The following is a 20,741-nucleotide window of genomic DNA, read 5'->3' as shown; positions in this document are numbered from 1 at the left end:
CATGTTGAGCTCACCAGACCTATTACACAACTTTATGGATTCTGTCTGCATTAAACACCAGGGATGAAACATGATCAGATCCTGTGTGTACTCAAACCAACAGACTATCTACTGCCAATACTTCATTTAGATTCTGTTCATACGGATTGTAAATACATATCTGATGCTAGCAGTTGTCAAATCACAGAGGAGTCCCTTTGAATATAACCACAGAAGCAAAAACCCATAACTCACACGAAGATTAATCATTGGTTGCTATCCCCCTTGATACCATTGCTAAAATGCTTAGGAGAGACGGCAACAAGGAAACGGGAACCAACGAGCTGAAATGGTGCAGTTGAGTTGAAGGGCGCCGCATGGGGAATTTGATTATCAACAGGCTAGAGACAACAGGCTAGAGAGATATTAACGAGCACGAGACTGAAGAGGCACGCCTCAATGTTCAATTCTCGCTTCTCCTTTTTCATCCACTGAAAATATCAGATTCCACCGGGGCTGTGGTAGTGTTTTGTAACGACAAACAATGTAGAGCAGTCGGTTATACAGAACGTTCATCTAGGACTAACTGTCCTCTGTGTCAATGTCATTTTATCATCATTTGGGAGTTTATGTACACGATAGCAGGCAGCACACACCCTTCTTCATATACTTGGTATTCACAATTCCTGTTTCTATGGAAATGTCACAAACAATTCCATTAAATAGGTCTTTCCTATCATTTCAAAAGACCAGGCCACGTAAATTGCGTTTTTTTTTTTTGTGGGCAAAACACATTCCAGTTGTTGCCTGCCGCCTCCTAGAACAACGAAGGCAGTAGAGATAGACAATGGTGATCCCTTCAACACTGGCAACAGGAACACTGGATAGTATTAGCAGACAATGAAGAGAACGCCTTAGTTTCCTGTGTTAAAGAATCAGTGAAGGACATTTGATGCACAGATCCCCAAGTAATGAATACGCTCCATAGCACAGCACGGCCCTTGAAAGTATTATCTGATCATACTCACACACTGAACGGCAAATGGCACCATTATTTTTGGAGAACACGGCTTAATGTTTCCAAAACAGAGGTCAGTCAAATGTACAGGGCTTGTAGTTAGTGTATACAACCACTTCATTATCCCACTCATAGGTCGCCTAAGCGAGACCGTTGACATGGTTCTCTCAAACTTCGGGCATCTTAAAAAGCAAGCTTATTTACACACAGCAGTAAACATTCCCCGACGTGGAGAAAACCATAATGACCTAGAGGCTTTGCACACCAGCTCACACTTACAGGGTCATCCCGACTCAACCCTCTTTTCCATAGCTGGCACTGTTCATGATCCATTTCAACTTGAAATCAGAAAGCATTTATATACATCAAAAACATTAAGAAGAATTCTTGTTATACTGGTCATCTTCATCGTAAAATATGAAGGTCGATCACAAATCAGGTATCTCACAGAGACAAGAATGAGACTTGATTGGATTTATGTGAAGTTTATAACACTAAGATAAAGGGCAGTTTACACATACAATAACAAACAGACATCTAATTTGTATGAGCATAATTATAACCTGTACATGTATTTCTATTTTACATCGTGGGTTGTGTATTCTCAGTGCATAGCATTACACACAGAGCAACTGTTGAACAGCACAATAGTATCCGAACAGGCTGAAATGGAATAAGGCTGTTTTTTTTGTGTTTTTTTTAAAGATTGAAAATAGAATGAGTTATAGCCAACATACCTCTGCACAAAATTAATCCCAGGGAGAAAAAACCCAAACTAAACAATGGAGTGGTGGGAGGGAGGTAGCCCCGCCCACTTCTGCAGGTAACACCTCTTGATTTATTGCACCCCTTCCATCTGAATGCATGACATGTTCTCGAACAGTATTTAACAAGTTCACCCCCCCCCCCCCCCCCTCAACTGTAAATGAGAGGCAATGTGTGGCAACCACAGGCATCATTATAACATATTGCACAAATCAGCTAAAAACTAGTGACAAAACAACCTACACACTGGCACCGTTAAAATGATTTTACTTTGTTTTTAAGCTGAACCTTGTGTATGCTGCCTGTGAACTCCACAAGTTTTAGCCCATGCCAAAAGGTTCCCCTAGGAATTTGTACTTTAAGGTACTGTGGTAATATGTTTTGAGAATTGGGGCTAGAGATGTCTAGGGGATGGCCTGTGGCCTTAAAACCAGCACCAACATCATGTGAAAATTGCATGTTTATGTTTTGCAGCAAAAAAAAAAAAAAAAAAAAACGACAAGTGTTTCCAATGACATCAGTGTGCATCGTGTGACTAACCAATTATGAGTAGGCATTGCCTGCTAATTGGTTCATGTCATTGGAAACTCATCTTCCTCTAAGCTTTCCAATGACATCAACCAATTAGACAACCCTACCTATAATTGGTAAAAAAAACAAAAAAAAAAACACGATGCACACCGATGTTGTCATTAGAAAAACATTTTAAAAAGATTTTTACTACTAAACATAGAAGCGATTCACATGTGTTGATGTTGGGGTGGTGCTGGAGATGAATATGAAACATTCAGAAATGTATCTTAAACATACGCTCCTTAATATTGAGGCCATTGAATAGATTGACATTTCAGCTGCTGAACATCCAGAAGCAAATGGATCCAGATAGTACATTTTTTTGCCCGATAGTTTACCTGCAGTCTTTACCAGAAAACAATAATATCCTCAAATAGTTAATTCCATTTTTTTTCTCCAAATTTTTATTTATTTTCTTTAAAAAAAATAAAAAAGGGTCAGGACATTTTCAGTCAAAGTAACAAATTGTTGTTTCTATGGGGGATGCATGAATACAAGATTAAGGTACACCTAGCCATTTTAATCCACCGTCCTTCACTGATCGCAAAGCTTTGTTTTACTAAGGGGAACAACGGGTGAGGAGACTGCGATTCACTGACTGAGACCCTGCAAAACCCTGTAACAGTGCAAAAGTCTATTGCTCTATTAATAGTAGCTTTAAATAAGTACTTTAACTATCAAGTCAGTGCTTGGGCAGAATGGTACATTTCAAAGCAATAGCAGAGAAAGCTGTGTCAACTTCAAGTAAGGCAAAGAACATCTCCCATAGGCCCCACCTTAAAGAGCAAAGAAAAAAAAAACAAAAAGAAATAATTATCAAGCTTACTTTTGGCAGGTTTTCAGTGATGTCATAAAATGTAAACAAAAAAAAGTATTCTAGATGAAGTGTTCCTGGGTTGGCTAGGGTACACTTTACGATGAAGAGAAACAGACAAAAGAAACAGAGACACCTAAGGAAAGTAGTCTAAAAACAAGGCGAGATGAAACAGCATGTGTGATGGATTGTTGAAAAGAGGGAAGCCTTCATGTCAAGAGTACAGGAAAAGGCAGCTTACATCACTACCCTCAGTGCAGATTCCTGGGTCTGGCCCGTGGCATGCCACAGGCCAGGTGTTACAAAAAATTTGGCATGCTGAAAATAAATGATACATATTTAAATATTCGCATATATAGGGCTCTTTATATTTCATAAGCAAGCACAAGACTTTGTAAAATCTGTAGCTGCGCTAATTTCATTCCCCAACGGAATGAAACCGGTTTTTGAAAAGGAGAAGGAAAAACGCAACGAAAAGGGAAATAACCCCAACCAGTTAGGGACAGCAACTGCAGAAAAATGCACGTGGGGGTGCACATTAAACAGTTCTCACACAGAAGTAGTGTATGCCACTGAAGCTACTTGCACCATAGGATAGGTACAGATTCTTGGCTCCGTTGTTGTTGGATCGTAAGCATGCAGCTTGGCAGTTTAAGCACCTTTTGTTGGATGTACAAGTGATCCGGATCTCATTGGGCCAAATACGATAAGGCTGCAAAACAAGTCATTCAAGGAGTAAAAGATCTGATGTCTCAAGAGGGAAAAAAAAACAACCTAAAGAGCACCTAAGTTCACATATTATCCACTCCTGGGTTGATCAAAACCTGCATTAAACACCCCTGGATCGGTTCACAGACAAAGCTGTACATTCAATCCCACTCTGTCGCCTCGGTCTCTTACCAAGCGTCACCTCTATTGGCCTTACTGAACATGTGTCAAGACTAGGTCAGCATCACCACTTCTGGTGCGTCCATGCACAGACTAAGATGACAAAAAGTGCAGTGTGTCGAAAAACTTTCTAGAGACTGAGGGGACACCGACCCAGACGCACTAATGCAGGTTTGGAGACATGCTGTAGTACGGCATGTCATAATGTACACATTTGGAACAGATTACCCCTCTATAAGCACATTACACACTGAAAATGAATGCAAAACATGATAACATTGTCCTCTGTGATGATGGCCAAAACTGTATCCGATTACTGTTAAAAGGGGGGGGGGGGGCGACACCATGTACTGTATCATAAAACACAAGGCCATTCTAAATGGCTTGCCAAAAGACTGAAGTTATACCTGCAGATACCATGAAAATAAAGGATGCCATTTTTGACCTCCTAGCTATAAATAAAATCAGCTTTAGAAATCTATTTTGTTGTTGTTGTTGAAAAACATGGTATACAATTTATTAAACAACGATTCCAATAACATGCACACCGTTTGTCGTTTAACTATAGTGTTCACGTTATTGCAACACTGGCTTCCCTGCCGTTTTGTGTTCCATTTACCTTAACATAAAAACATCAACAATACATGGGACACTGGGTTTCTGCATACCTTGAACAGACATGATAGAAGGTATGGACATTGGTTAGATGTCATGTAGCTTAATAATTATAATAATAATCACAATAATAATCATAAGTCGACTGGAGAAATTCTAACATGCAGTTTACACTGCACAAACTCATGTGAGACCACCTGCAAAAAGCACAAGAAGCATTCACAGTAGACAGGATGGAAGGGGTGGTAAGTGGGGTGGTAGGGGCATGGTGGAGGGCAACGAATGAAGTGGGAGAAAGTGACAGAAGCACTGGCCTTGGTTTCCACAGGAGATGGAGCAGTGAAATTTATGATTTCCAACAAGCCTTTCCAATACCGGATCTCACATCTCCTGAGAGCGGAAATCTTCTTCTATAGGTCTTTGACACAAAAAGGTATAACACTACAGCTACTGAACCTTTTCCCACTCAACAACGGTGTCAATACTTTCCGGATGAACGAGCGGGGGAGGGGCAAAACATTTCAAAAGAACAAAGAAAACTTGGTCAGCATTGTTCCTAAAATTGGTGGCATATTCCGTGACGCAAATGTCCTGCTGCTGTAGGTTGGTGGGGAAAAAGGTACTTGCTTTTCAGTTTATATTCAAGTTCCTCTTTTCCCCTCTGAAAGGTATTTTTTATTTTTTATTTCCCATAAAAATCTCACACTTTTGTTATTTGCGTGTGTTGATCTTCGTCAAACGGTTCGTTCTCCGGGTCAGAGTCTGTGGTGTCAGAGTATCGGTAATGGTCCGCCTCGTTGTCACTAACGTCTGGCGTTAGCGAGGTGGAAGTGCTGGCCTCAGAGTTGAAGATGTCCTCCACGGTCTTGGTAAAGTACAGCTTCACCTGGAGTTCCAGAGAAAACGTTATTATCCACAAACTGAAACACGGCAATGGATCTATGCAACGGAGAAACATTTCATCTGAGCGAAGCGGCGAGAGCATTTGGTCACACTATTTGGATAATCCATCTGTAGATGCTCTACAGATAGTATGACCATCTGTTGATAAGCAACTGCTTGCTGATGTTACAGTTAGGTTTAGAATAAATGTTAGGGTTAGTAGATAGACTGTAGAGCATCTATAGATGGACTACTCAAATAAAGTGGTACCGCGCATTCATCTTGGCACAAAACAGTCAAATATTTCACCAAACATTCATAAAAAAGGTATTTTTCCCCAACCCCCAATCAAAGAAAGTCTCATTCACCTGACTGACCTTGAAGTTGGGGGAAAAGTATCGGTTTGCTTTATCCTTGTTGGCCTTGTCCAGGTCGTTCTTTGTCAGTGAGAGGATCAGGTAATCCTTGTCGTTGTCCCCCGTTCCTCCCGTTTGGTTTCCTGCCTGCTCCTTTGGTAACGTCGCCGTTGGTAACGTCTCCGTTGGTAACGTCCCGTTCTCAACCTTCTCAAAGTTCTCCTCTGGTCCAGGGACAAAGAAGGTATTCACCCAAAAGTGAAACATCTTGTCCTGATGGAAAAATACATGAATAAAAGGCTAACTTAATAATAACTCAGTTACAAAGTTACAGCATCTCAGTTACAAAAGCAGTTACATCATCTCAACAGCGACACAGGCTATACTCCAATCAGAACTAGTGTTTAAGTTAAATCTCGCACATAAAAAAATCAAGAACCACAAGGCCCATTACCTTCTTCATCATTTTATTCTGTTTGTGGAAGAACTCCACCTTGATGTCTCCGCACACGGGCAGCGGCTGGGGGAACTCGAAGAACACATACTTCTCCTCCTTCCGCGTGTTCACCGGGTTGGACGTGTGGATCTTTACCTTGAGCTGGTACACCACAAACTGAGGATCTGTGGGGGAGCACAAGTGAACACCAGTCACTCTCCTGGTGGGTGGAGAGACACAGTGACAACAACCAAGTACATATTATTTACATTTCGGTGAATTAGGAATGGAGGACAGAAAAGGGCCAGAATTACATAGTACCACTGCCAGGAATATTAATTATAGAAAAGACGGTTACAGTAACATGCTATAAAGGGCCCTAAGAAGAGAAAAGAAGAGTTGACCAAAACCAAGCTCATTTGAGGGAGTACTTCTGGTCTAGGATCAATCCACTGAGATGGAGGGGGAATTTATAGTTTACGAAGTTTAACACCACCAACAATCTACAACCTAGTTCAACAACACCACCTTCATCTACAACAACCTCCTAGTCAACAGGGAAACATTGGATGAAAAGCTGATCATTATTATTACCCCAGTGCCAATTCCCTTTCCTGAAACCATGTGGAATCTGCTCGCTCTTGTTTTTAACGGAAGTGTCCCCTTAGAAAGAGAAAAGGAGATTAACACAGAGTCCTGCAGCAGCCCTGCCTGGGCTTGGGTAGAGCTGGGTTATCAAGGCTATGTACAAATATTGTAGCATATACATGTTTACAACCATTCATAAACAGATTCTAACTTACCATTTCAACATGCGGACAGCAACTTCCCATTGTGAAGTTATTAGGACCTTAACCAGTATAACAATTATGGAACGTCCCTTTATGCAATCATAATATTTATAGTAATGCATTTCCTAACATACAGGCCTAACAACATTTTCCTTCAAAAAAAGAAAACCGACAGAAAACAAAATTTGTCATCTACTAATCATCATTCGAGGGGCTTTGGCGTTGAAATGAAAACCACTTCAATACTTTGTGTTGTGCAATGGGAACACACCACATAGTGGTTTGTGTGTTCAGAATAGGGAGAAAAAACAGGGATTGACATTAAAGCCAAAAAGACACTTGCCAATCGGCAAGTCCAGAGTATTTTTTGGTTTCCCCGAAAATGTAAATTAGCCATTTACAAGCAGGAGTACCATATATTGCCTGCCTAACACCTACACAAGGGAAGAATCAGAAAAGACCAGTACTGGAATTCTTTGAATTTTGCTGGTTATCAGTTTTTTTAAATCTCAGTGCAGGCTCTACTTGCCAGACTGCCATAAATTGTCCATCTTTCACTTAAACAATGGGGTGGAAACAGAAAGATGAGCCATACTACTGGCATTCTTTTCAGGTTGGATGTTTTCTAAATTTATTTTTTAAATCACCTGCCCAATAGGCCAACCTCAGAAGGCTGCGCAGTTCACTTGCCCCAGGCAATAGGTCAACCGACAGAAAAATGGATTAATGAAGTGAAGAGGTTCAATTCCAGACACAGCTGACAAGACACCCACGTGCACATGGCTATTGTATTGTAAATATTGTATTGCGGTGGAGTGGTGGCCTGAGGGGAACATGCTGAATGTGTTTGGTAAGGTGTTATGAAATGTAATGTATTATTTTAAACTGTATGTGACATTCTTATGTTTCTGGACCCCAGGAAAAGTAGCTTCTGCCTTGGCAGCAGCTAATGGAGATCCATAATAACTAGAAACACAAAAAGAGCAGCCACTGATGACAATCACACAGAGTGGGGGTTGTTATAGCATAGCAGGGCTTGAAACTGCCAGGGACCTCGAAATACGATAATACCACAGTTCTATATGTTTTGCGATTCGATACTGCGATTTGATGTTCCAAACATATTGCTCACTTTATCTCTGCTGCAGAGAGATGAGACCATGAGAACATTTGTTTTGATCAGTGGTAATAAAAGTGCTGAAAACATGTTGGCTCACTATTTAAAAAGATGGAGAACAAGCTATAGGATAAAATAAAATAAAAAAAACACTTTTCGCCAGTGTTTCCCCAGATTTATTTAGCAGCGGAGGGCTGCTGATGCTAAGTCGTTGCCTTCACTCCAAAACAATATGGTAAAACGTTCAACATAAATTTAAAAGACGACTAAAAGCCAGATATAAAGTATCTAGAAAAGATGTAGTATAAGATTTTAAAATCAGATTATCTTTAAGAACCACCAAAATAAAAATCTACAGTCAGGGAAAATCTCAAATTCAAAAAATGTCATGGCGTGGGGCCCCCATTGATAAAAAAAAAAAAAAAGTGTATATACACACACGACTCAGTTAGCATAACATAGCAAAATGTGTAGAATCTGTGGCCAAGTTGAGGACCTCTAAAATATTGGGTCGGAGACAGCGCCATTGGCCATGCCCACTACCACGCCCCACGCTAACTTTGCCACCGTTGCTGGAAGCAATTCTATGGGAAACACTTGTTGCCGCAGGTACAGCGAACTAGCGATAGCTAACAAAACATGTATAATCGCGGTTTGCGATTGTGAGGCCGGTTGGACGTACTGCCAAATTCTCTAAAACGACATTGGCTTATGGTAGAGGAATTAAAATTCAATTATCTGGCAACAGCTGTGGTAGACATTCCTGCAGTCAGCATGCCAATTGCACACTCCCTCAACACTTGAGACATCTGCAGCATTGTGTTGTGAAAGAAAACTGCACATTTTAGAGTGGCCTTTTGTCCACAGCACAAGGTGCACCTGTGTAATGAGCATGCTGTTTAATCAGCTTCTTGATATGCCACACCTGTCAGGTTAACATATTATCTTGGCAAAGGTGAAATGCTCACTAACAGGAATGTAAACTAATTTGTGCACAACATTTGAGAGAAATAAGCTTTTTGTGTGTATCGAACATTTCTGGAATATTTTAAGATCCCATGAAACATGGGACCAGCACTTTACATGTTGGATTTAAAGTCGGAAGTTTACATACACCTTAGCCAAATACATTTAAACTCAGTTTTTCACAATTCCTGACATTTAATCCTCGTAAAAATTCCCTGTCTTAGATCCATTAGGATCACCACTTTATTTTAAGAATGTGAAATGTTAGAATAATAGTAGAGAGAATCATTTATTTTAGCTTATATTTCTTTCATCATATTCCCAGTGGGTCAGAAGTTTACATGCACTCAATTAGTATTTGGTAGCATTGGACTTAAATTGTTAACTTGGGTCAAAGGTTTGGGGTAGCCTTCCACAAGCTTCCCACATTAAGTTGGGTGAATTTTGGCCTATTCCTCCTGACAGAGCTGGTGTAATGGAGTCAGGTTTGTAGGCCTCCTTGCCCACACTCTTTTTCAGTTCTGCCCCAAAAAATTCTAGAGGTTTGAGGTCTGGGCTTTGTGATGGCCACTCCAATACCTTGACTTTGTTGTCCTTAAGCCATTGTGCCACAACTTTGCAAGTATGCTTGGGGTCATTGTCCATTTGGAAGACCCATTTGCGACCAAGCTTTAACTTTAACTGATGTCTTGAGATGTTGCTTCAATATATCCACAGAATTTTCCTTCCTCATGCTGCCATTTATTTTGTGAAGTGCACCAGTCCCTCCTGCAGCAAAGCACCCCCACAACTGTGCTTCACAGTTGGGATGGTGTTCTTCGGATTGCAAGCCTCCCCCTTTTTCCTCCAAGCATAACAATGGTCATTATGGCCAAACAGCTATTTTTGTTTCATCAGACCAGAGGAAATTTCTCCAAAAAGTACGATCTTTGTCCCCATGTGCCGTTGCAAACCATAGTCTGGCTTTTTTTATGGCGGTTTTGGAGCAGTGGGTTCTTCCTTGCTGAGCGGCCTTTCAGGTTATGTAGATACTTTTGTGCCAGTTTCCTTCAGCATCTTCCCAAGGTCCTTCGCTGTTATTCTGGGATTGATTTGCACTTTTCGCACCAAAGTACATTCATCTCTAAGAGACAGAACGTGTCTCCTTCTTGAGCGGTATGACAACTGCGTGGTCCCATGATGTTTATACTTGCGTACTTTTGTTTGTACAGATGAACGTGATACCTTCAGGCATTTGGAAATTGCTCCCAAGGATGAACCAGACTTGGAGGTCAATTTTTTTTTTCTTCTGAGGTCTTGGCTGATTTCTTTTGATTTTCCCATGATGTCAAGCAAAGAGGCACTGAGTTTGAAGGTAGGCCTTGAAATACATCCACAGTAACACCTCCAATTTACTCAAATGATGTCAACTAGCCTATCAGAAGCTTCTAAAGCCATGACAATTTTCTGGAAATGTCCAAGCTGTTTAAAGGCAGTGTCAACTTAGTGTATGTAAACAATTGTTGGAAAAATACCGCATCATGCACAAAGTAGATGTCCTAACTGACTTGTCAAAACTACAATTTGTTAACAAGAAATTTGTGGAGTGGTTGAAAAATGAGTTTTAATGACTCTAATCTAAGTGTATGTAAACTTCCGACTTCAACTGTGTAGGCTGCCTTCAAACAACTGGGAACTCTGAAATGTCTGTGTGTAAATGACAACTGGGAACTCGGGTAAAAAATAATAATAATAATAATACATTTAAAAAAAGAGCTCAGACTGGGAAAAACCTTTTTTAGCAGTCTTCGGAAACTTTCTAGCGCTCCGACTTTCTGACCTGAAGATCACGGACGTCATGATTTGACCTTGTCCGCCCCCCCACCCCCCCAACTTCCCAGCTGTCTTGAAAGCACGAATAAAAACCCTTATTCTCTGATTATACAGCCAAGTCAAATGACCAGTGAGCCAAGCAAAATAATAGCAGGGAAACCACACAATTCTGACGAGCATAACCATCATTACAAAACGGTACGTTCCACTGTGGTTAATGTCAGCTTTGCATGGAGAAAAGGGCAAAAGATCATGCAACATCAAGAAGCAAAGCTGTGCAAAGCAGAGGACGGAGGCAGGACAATGAACTGAAGCTCACATTGTGAAAGTCAGTAGCACACAAGCCCAAGGTCAGGAGGATACAGGAAAGAAAGAGGATTAAGACCAATGACGAGGAAATCACTTACGACACGTTCCGCCACTGAACATGGGCACCGTCTCGAACACCATCTTGTGGAAGAGCAGAGCCACTGGTTTGTAATCCAGCTGGTTCTTGAGAAGGTGGCTATAGTAATAGACATAGCGCCTCTGGCTGGGGATTGTCACTCCCTGAATGGGAAAAGAGAAACACTTAGAGAAACTGAAGTTTTTTTTCTCCCTCTGTAAAGAGGGCATTTACAATTTGAAATATCAAATCATGATGACAATCCTTTATAGGAGCCTCACAAATGTTCAAGTCAGGAAGATCAGCGTTAACTCAAGCAACTATTCATAATGTATCCTTCAATTAAGATAATGATTAGGGGATATACTAGAATCAACCACGATGACCAGGCCTATGGTGTGGAGTTGACGACTACCATCATAATCCTCCATTTAACCCTTATGTTACCAGCGAGGTACGTTGAAAATGGCCTGGGGAAGAGTTAGAGGGTTGAATGATCTAAATGGATAATGGGAATGATCCGTTTCCAAGACAGTATGGCTGCGTTTACACATGCAGCCCAATTCTGATATTTTTTTCCACTGAACAATTGGTCTATTGACCAATCACGTCAGATCTTTTCACATCAGATCTTTTACAGAGTTGATCTGATTAGTCAAAAGACCATTTAGAGGACAAATATCATAATTGGGCTGCCTGTGTAAACACAGCCTTAGAGGGCCAGACTGGAACAATAAAATGTACCTTCTTATCTCTGGTCCTGACTTCTCCATAGAAGTCCAGAGCTTCTTGTGCTTTGAGGAACTTGCCCCGGTGTAACAGGTATGCACAGATCATGACACCCGTACGTCCCTTTCCAGCTTTACAGTGAATCGCCGCCACGTGATTGTCATCCTCACTTAACCACTGGTCAAGATCTTCGCAGAACGGTTTAATCAGCTCCAGCTGGGGGGGATTGTGATCCTCAAACGGATATTGTGCAACTGGAGACAGACGGAGAGAGACTGAGCTCAGTTAGATAATGTCACACGTGGGTTTTTAGTTAAAAGATTGATTCATTCAATGACAGCCTGAATGAAAGTGATGTTTTCACTGTAATGTCTCACCTCTGCAATTGAATTTGGATGCGTCATAATGTCGCTCAGCGCACCTATAAAGGGACAAACAAAAATGTTGCTGTAGTAGTGGACTACAAACAGGAGCATTCTTTCATTTGTACAATCGATCTGTCAGCATACAGATTATTTCAACGACTGCAACCTCATGAATTCCACACAGATTCAGCCAACTGTTGAATAATATAACCATTGTGTTTACTGAGCTCTCTCTACTTCTCTCACTAGTTAAGATGATTGTTATCAATGAGAAACATGTGATCCTTAGTATCTTTGTAGCTCACAGTTAAGTCAGTCAGTGCCAGTTTACTAGGTAACGACTTCAAACTGAGTGAGGAAAACATGGTTGTAAATTCCTTTTCCAGGGCAAAACTATACCAAACGGTAACCATGATATGATTGTTCTGAAACGTCATCACAATGCCTGGGCCTATCCACCAAGAACCACTGGGCCCTGTATTCAAATAATTATCTGGATTTCACCTATCCGATAGGATTAGACGCATAGAAATAGAATAGACAAATCATTGCTTGAAATGGGGACTCCCATTCTATTCACTCAATTTCTATGCATTTAATCCTTTACGATAGGCGAAATCTGGATAGACAACTGGGCCCTGATGTCTTAAGGCAAATAAGAGCTACTGTGGTTTACATTCTAAAACAGAAAGGATTTTCCTCCTCCAGGGCTATATTCCACAGACATTTTCTGCATTACATCAGACAACTTTGCAGCACAGCAACCGCTGCTGACCATACTGCATATGCACAGGCAAAATAGACAGATACCAGGGTACTCACAGATTATAGATCTTGTAATGATTTTTGTGCTTAGAGTCCAGAAACCTGAGAGAGAGAAGAGAATTACTTTTCCATCCAGAACACATTTTTAGCTAATTCTGATCCAACTTACCTTCCAATACTAAACGGCCCTCTAAATCACCTTCTTAAAACAGAACATAATGCCAGTATGGCACAGACAGGGGGGGCAGACTGACGGCCTCTCAGACAAGCTAAATAATATGGTGTTACAACATTGACTATCAGCAGGGTGTTGGTCGTTCAGGTTGGCTCACATACCTAAAAACAACAGCTTCTGGGAAATTAAAAATACATTTTTTCCCCTTCAACTTTTCCAAAAGCCCACACCTACAGTGCCTTGCGAAAGTATTCGGCCTTTATTGGATATTTCAAACTTTTTTAACAAATCAAAAACTGAAAAATTGGGCGTGCAAAATTATTCAGCCCCTTTACTTTCAGTGCAGCAAACTCTCTCCAGAAGTTCAGTGAGGATCTCTGAATGATCCAATGTTGACCTAAATGACTAATGATGATAAATACAATCCACCTGTGTGTAATCAAGTCTCCGTATAAATGCACCTGCACTGTGATAGTCTCAGAGGTCCGTTAAAAGCGCAGAGAGCATCATGAAGAACAAGGAACACACCAGGCAGGTCCGAGATACTGTTGTGAAGAAGTTTAAAGCCGGATTTGGATACAAAAAGATTTCCCAAGCTTTAAACATCCCAAGGAGCACTGTGCAAGCGATAATATTGAAATGGAAGGAGTATCAGACCACTGCAAATCTACCAAGACCTGGCCGTCCCTCTAAACTTTCAGCTCATACAAGGAGAAGACTGATCAGAGATGCAGCCAAGAGGCCCATGATCACTCTGGATGAACTGCAGAGATCTACAGCTGAGGTGGGAGACTCTGTCCATAGGACAACAATCAGTCGTATATTGCACAAATCTGGCCTTTATGGAAGAGTGGCAAGAAGAAAGCCATTTCTTAAAGATATCCATAAAAAATGTAGTTTAAAGTTTGCCACAAGCCACCTTGGAGAAACACCAAACATGTGGAAGAAGGTGCTCTGGTCAGATGAAACCAAAATTGAACTTTTTGGCAACAATGCAAAACGTTATGTTTGGCGTAAAAGCAACACAGCTCATCACCCTGAACACACCATCCCCACTGTCAAACATGGTGGTGGCAGCATCATGGTTTGGGCCTGCTTTTCTTCAGCAGGGACAGGGAAGATGGTTAAAATTGATGGGAAGATGGATGGAGCCAAATACAGGACCATTCTGGAAGACTGCAAAAGACCTGAGACTGGGACGGAGATTTGTCTTCCAACAAGACAATGATCCAAAACATAAAGCAAAATCTACAATGGAATGGTTAAAAAATAAACATATCCAGGTGTTAGAATGGCCAAGTCAAAGTCCAGACCTGAATCCAATCGAGAATCTGTGGAAAGAACTGAAAACTGCTGTTCACAAATGCTCTCCAACCAACCTCACTGAGCTCGAGCTGTTTTGCAAGGAGGAATGGGAAAAATTTCAAATTTCAGTCTCTCGATGTGCAAAACTGATAGACATACCCCAAGCGACTTACAGCTGTAATCGCAGCAAAAGGTGGCGCTACAAAGTATTAACTTAAGGGGGCTGAATAATTTTGCACGCCCAATTTTTCAGTTTTTGATTTGTTAAAAAAAGTTTGAAATATCCAATAAATGTCGTTGCACTTCATGATTGTGTCCCACTTGTTGTTGATTCTTCACAAAAAAATACAGTTTTATATCTTTAGGTTTGAAGCCTGAAATGTGGCAAAAGGTCGCAAAGTTCAAGGGGGCCGAATACATTCGCAAGGCACTGTATGAGTCTACATCCTCAAATTATTTGTTTTATTTGTCACATGCGCCGAATACAACAGGTATAGATAGACCTTACCCAACAACGCAGTTAAGAAAATAAGAGTAAAGAAAATATTTACTAAATAAACTAGAAGTGAAAAAAGTTACAATACCGAGTCAATGTGCGGGGATACAGGTTAGTCCGAGGTAATGGAGGTAATATGTACATGTAGGTAGGGGTAAAGTGACTATGCATAGATAATAAACAGCAAGACGCTGTTAAGGAGCCTTTCGGACCTAAACTTGATGCTCCGGTACCGCTTGCTATACGATAGCTGAAAGAACAGTCTATGACATGGGTGGCTGGAGTCTGACAATTTTTAGGGCCTGCGTAAATTGAAGGAAATTGGTGCGCAATAAAATAAGTAGGGTCAGGTTAAGTTCACAGGTGGCTTGCAGGTCACTCTTTTGGTTTCAGTTGACACATCAGGCAAGCCTCTGAAGCTGGCACAACAGCATGCATTTCAAACATTATATTCAGTCCGACCTCTGTCGCCCATATAATGAATGATAAACAGTGAGAAAGGATCAGGGATTCCAAACTGTAAAACATTTATTATAATAATAATAATAATAATAACAATAATAAGGATATTTTCAGTGTAAACTTAAACAACTAAAACCAGATAAAGTATTTAGAAAAAATGAATTGAACTATAACTTTAAATAAAGTCTTTGAGAACAAACATGCCATGGCAGAATATGTAGAATCCCTGGAAATTCACTTTTAAAATGCTAAAATATAACTCAGCTCCCTGGAGAAATTCTGAGATTTGTTGGAAAATGGCTTACATAACAGGGCCCTCTAAAATGCTCCCACTGGGTTTGGTTAAGGTAGTTAGGACAGGTTAACTACCTGCTGTTTTCATTGTTTACCTTTTCCCCATTCCTTTACGTTCTAAGAAACCCCTGGTTTATTTTTGACAGGGACGTCGACATGCACATTTTGGAGAAGTACTTACCGTACTACATCATCAATGTTGTTTCTGTAGACACCCTCAAGTCTTTCAGCAGGAAAGCCCATAGCAATTATGTTCGGATAAATATCTGAGCGCAGGAGTCAAGGAAACCAGGAGGTTGGCTGCTTAAAGGTCAGAGACTAAAGAAAGGAATTACACACACCTAGGCCAATACAACAACCCACATACAATTGGTGTACAATGCAAACAAACAGCTCTTTGATATGCCCAAACACAGATGGCTTATATCATAGCTTACATCAGACATGCATTGCTTATCGTGACAGATCAATCACAGCAGAGAAGTATGGACAACAGGACAGAGCCTGGGTAATATAGACCAGACCCCCCCACCCATCATCATCACCTCTTCGAAAGAAAAAGCATTACATCACTCACATCATCACTACAGGTATAAACAAAGCTCAAGTTGCTCTAATTTGCGCATGCCTTTTCACTTGGGAAATATATCCAAGCACAAAAAAATGTATTTAAGCATACAAAGATTCCCTATTTGGTCAAATAATTCATCAGAATTGGCTACTACTATATGAAATGCATACAAAACACGATCTCTAAATTATTCTTCCATGTTTACTGTTCATTTACTGAAACCCAGGCCGTCTTGTCACACACTTACGTATCCTGATAGTGTATTTTACATTTGAACTGGCATAAAATCACAATGACGTCATGCTCCAAAAGTACCCGAGACTACTGCAATGACAAATGCACTGGTCAGCATGAGCAGAGCCTCACTGTTCCAATCAAATAAATAAATCAATGGACTGAATGGGATCAATTCAATTTTCACAGAACATAGTTATCTCTTGGTTGGACCAGGTCTCTCTTGAAAATGAGATGTTATCTCAATGAGACAAACCTAGGTAAAAGGTTAAATAAAATAAGCCTGCCATTTCCAGCAACACCATTTAGGAGAATCATTTTCATATTCGTAATAGCACAGTTAAGATCTGGTGGAGAGGCATTGTTGCCGATGTGAAATCTCATCACTATTTTAAAACCAAACCCTAGAACTGGAGAGGAATCATTACATAACAGGAACAACCATGGCTACACTGCCTTCCCGAACACTGCCACAATGACCGACACAATGACTGGCACAATAGTTCTCTCACATCTAAATATGTTTGATGGAACAAGGTGATTTAGCTATAATCCCATGTTTCGCTCATACATGATCTAACTCAAAAAATACTTATGTTAGGCAAACCCAGTTTTGTTTTTTATTTGTATAAAATAAAATGCACAGCGCTTCCTGAGATCACTGAACCTCAATCAAAGGGTCATTGCCACAGCAAAGAGAAGTTTACCAATTGAAGTGCAAGACATTACAACTAAACATGCAAATATTGTACAACAGTACTAAGCCACACTTCCTCCCTCCAATTATGCTCATAACCTTTAACTGGCTTTTAATCTATGCATTCTACATGCACCTACACTTTCACCATTTGATTGCATACCTTGCAAGGTTAGGTGACGCATTTCAGACATAGCTAACTTCTGAACAGTAATTTTGATAATTGTCTTTTCCTGTCATTTGTCACTAAACACAATCTCCAACAATACCTCAAATCAATACAAACATGCTGAGCTCATTAAGCTAGACGAAAAAAGTTACAATATCTCAAGACGACCAAACCAATAATTATGTTCATTCAAGCACATTGAAATTGGCACATTCCACTAACTAGATAGCGCTATTATAAATCGTATTAATAAGCTACCATTTCCTCTCACTCTGATAATGACTCAATGCTTTTAGGTCTTTGTCTGGCTAGAAGGAGGACTGATTGAGAATATAATGTGAATCTAATCCATTATAGCTTGTTACATTATTATGTAGGCCAGAGGACCTTAATAATGCGTCGCAAAAAGGTTGATCTCTTTGTTCCCCATCCAGGGGAAGATAACTATATATTAGCCAACTAACCGGTGACATTTTCAGTTGACATCAACCAAATAATTAAGACAACTTATCAAGATCAATTTGCTAGATATAACGTTTACTACCACTACATTAGCCAGCTACGTTATCCATGATGTTGAATCTCTCGTTCAGTTATCATGATGATGATGGACGTGCAAACGACTAGCTAGCGAAGCTAACGTTATGCAAGCTATGAGATTTATCTAGTTATCAAGACTCAGCGTTTAGTTTCACAGGTCACACACACCGTTCTCAAATACTGTAGCAATTTAGCAGAGTAGGTTAGCATATAACCTGGTTGCTAATTGACCTAGCTAGGTAGTCAGCTAGTTGACTAACCAGTGACGAGGGAGCGAACCAACCAACCAACCAGACGTTCTGTCATTAGCTTTTCACAGCTTGCTAACTAATATATATATATATATATATATATATATATATATATATATATATATATATATATATATATATATATATATATATATATATATATATTTTTTTTTTTATTTTTATTAATGCTCACTGACTTCTGTCTGACTAACATTAGTTCACGTTAACTAGCTAATCATCTTTTGTAGAAAGGTTAAGTTATCAATCTAAGTATTATAGCTAGTTAGCAAGGTAACGTTAATAGAGACAGATGAACATAGTCAGACATAAAAACTAGCCAGCTAATATTACGGCCATTCAACAAAAAGGATACAAGTCAAGTCCAAGTCAAACCCATCCTCCTGGTATCTCCTTTTGTTTCGGCTGACAATTTCCTTTATGATTGCAGCCATATCTGTCACAGGAGTCTTTAACGTTTTTATATTAAGAGAAAGTATTGTTGTTGCCTTTGTATGAAATGCTGCCAATATTTCTCCCTCGCAATCCCGTTGGTGTCAAACGTTGACAGCTAACATGAGTTAGCTAAGCTAGCCGTGCTAGCTAGAATAGCTTCTGCTGCTGCTGGGTCATAAAGGAGGGCCTCTCTCCGTTCCACCACAGGCCCGGCTTCCCAGATCCCACAATTTGACACAAAATCCTCCAGATGAATAGGTGATTAATTATCCAGCCCTCGAACCGTTGTATTTTAAGAGCGTACCAAGTATCTGATTTGGCCAAAGGCGCCGTGATTATGCCAGAAAAGCGGAGAGAAATCTCCCCGACGTTCCTTGCCCAGAATAGTGACTGTGACACACACACTCGATCTCTGCACACACGTAGCTAGATATGGCTAGCGTATCTAGTTAGCATGTCAATTCTTCAACAACAAAAAAAGAACTCATCCGACAAAACGATCCACGTCGTCGGAACTAAAAAAATATGACAGGAAAATTGACAGCCTCCACCTTAAACATAGCTAACAAATCTGTGTAAATATATTACTCGCCCGCACTTCTTCCCTGACACGTCCCTTTCCCTACTGACTCGTTCCTCTCGCTGCTCTCGCAAACTTCCATGATGGCTTCCGCTCCAATTGAGAAAGGCTACGATTGGACGTAATGTTATGCCGCAGTGTAAAATAGTTCTTCAAAAACATCTATCCGGCGAAACGCGATTAGGACAACACGTAAAATAGTGCAGAATAAATTGACAAAGCAATACATTATATCATGAAATATGTATCTTTCATTGTATAATTGCATTTATAAGAAATTATTTTCGTCGGTGGCGGAAGGACATGGGCACTGAACAGGGAACTAGCTTCTCTATTATAGTCACGTGTTTCTATAATTAGGGAAGTTTCCAATATTTAATTTAGGAATCATGACATTGACATGTATATAATCAAATCAGAGAATTTGCGTTGTGTAATACACTCGGTGCGGTGTACCTGATGCATTTGATGTATCCATTTTAAACAAGTCATTTCCATTGTCTCATGGCATTGCATAAGCTGGATGCAGTGGATCAAATTGCAGGTGTATTTTTAAAAAATTACCTTCATTAAGAACAAATTCTTATTTTCAATTACAGCATAGGAGCAATGGGTTAACTGCCTTGTTCAGGAACAGAACGACAGATTTTTACCTTGTCAGCTCGGGAATTCAATCTTGCAACCTTTCGGTTACTGGTCCAACGCTCTAACCACTAGGCTACCTGCCGCCACGGCCTTGATGAGGAATCAATACATTGTTGCCTTTTCACTTTGCGTATAGACTATAAAACAAGAATGATAAATAAATAAACAGTACCTGACACTATGCATTGCGCTTATCATCATGTCAATATTTCCATACTTGACAACTTCAAAGTTGTTGCACATTATGAAGTGTGTCGCAGCGTTTTCACTATGCATAATAGACTAGGAAACACAAATATACACAGTTGTTGCACATTATACAGTGTCTGTCTTGGTACCTTGACTTTTCCTAACTTTTTACCCGGACAGGAGCTTGTGAGCCAGTAGTTGTGGTCACTGGACTAACGTTAGTTGTGTTAGGGCTCCACCTGTCAGATTTGCTTGGAACATGAAGCACAGAATCCTGACCTACACATTGAGTAACAAAAAGAGTTACGTTTTATGATAGGGGATTAGTTTATTTTGTACCATGTTGGTTGTAGCCACATCATTAAATCCATAGTTTTACATGTGTTGTTCTTTACCTTGAAGAATCTTCGTTCAATGCTGTCCC

At 40.2% G+C, this 20,741-nt stretch overlaps 1 protein-coding gene across 4 annotated transcripts; it reads right to left on the bottom strand.

Moving 5' to 3' along the window:
* Nucleotides 1-2,712: 2,712 nt before the first annotated feature.
* LOC110491376 (phosphatidylinositol 3,4,5-trisphosphate 3-phosphatase and dual-specificity protein phosphatase PTEN) lies at nucleotides 2,713-20,459 on the bottom strand. 4 transcript variants are annotated; one of them, XM_036946218.2, is made up of 10 exons: nucleotides 18,824-20,456; nucleotides 16,170-16,254; nucleotides 13,314-13,358; nucleotides 12,504-12,547; nucleotides 12,142-12,380; nucleotides 11,420-11,561; nucleotides 6,921-6,989; nucleotides 6,345-6,511; nucleotides 5,903-6,163; nucleotides 2,713-5,538 (listed from the first exon to the last, which is right to left on the bottom strand). In XM_036946218.2, the coding sequence occupies exons 1-10, from the start codon at nucleotides 18,900-18,902 to the stop codon at nucleotides 5,353-5,355; spliced, it is 1,317 nt and encodes a 438-aa protein (XP_036802113.1). In that variant the 5' UTR covers nucleotides 18,903-20,456; the 3' UTR covers nucleotides 2,713-5,352. The 4 variants fall into 4 exon arrangements, with proteins under 4 accessions (XP_036802113.1, XP_021420451.1, XP_021420452.1 ...); XM_021564776.3 differs by having other exon boundaries at nucleotides 5,912-6,163; nucleotides 18,824-20,400; XM_021564777.3 differs by lacking the exon at nucleotides 6,921-6,989 and having other exon boundaries at nucleotides 18,824-20,459.
* Between the last annotated feature and the right edge of the window lie 282 nt (nucleotides 20,460-20,741).

The sequence above is a fragment of the Oncorhynchus mykiss genome, chromosome 16, assembly GCF_057628025.1.
Source record: "Oncorhynchus mykiss isolate SJ-2025 chromosome 16, ASM5762802v1, whole genome shotgun sequence".
NCBI classification, from domain to species: Eukaryota; Metazoa; Chordata; class Actinopteri; order Salmoniformes; family Salmonidae; genus Oncorhynchus; species Oncorhynchus mykiss.
Note: the sequence above shows the minus strand (reverse complement) of the source record. Positions and strands in the feature narration are given on the sequence as shown.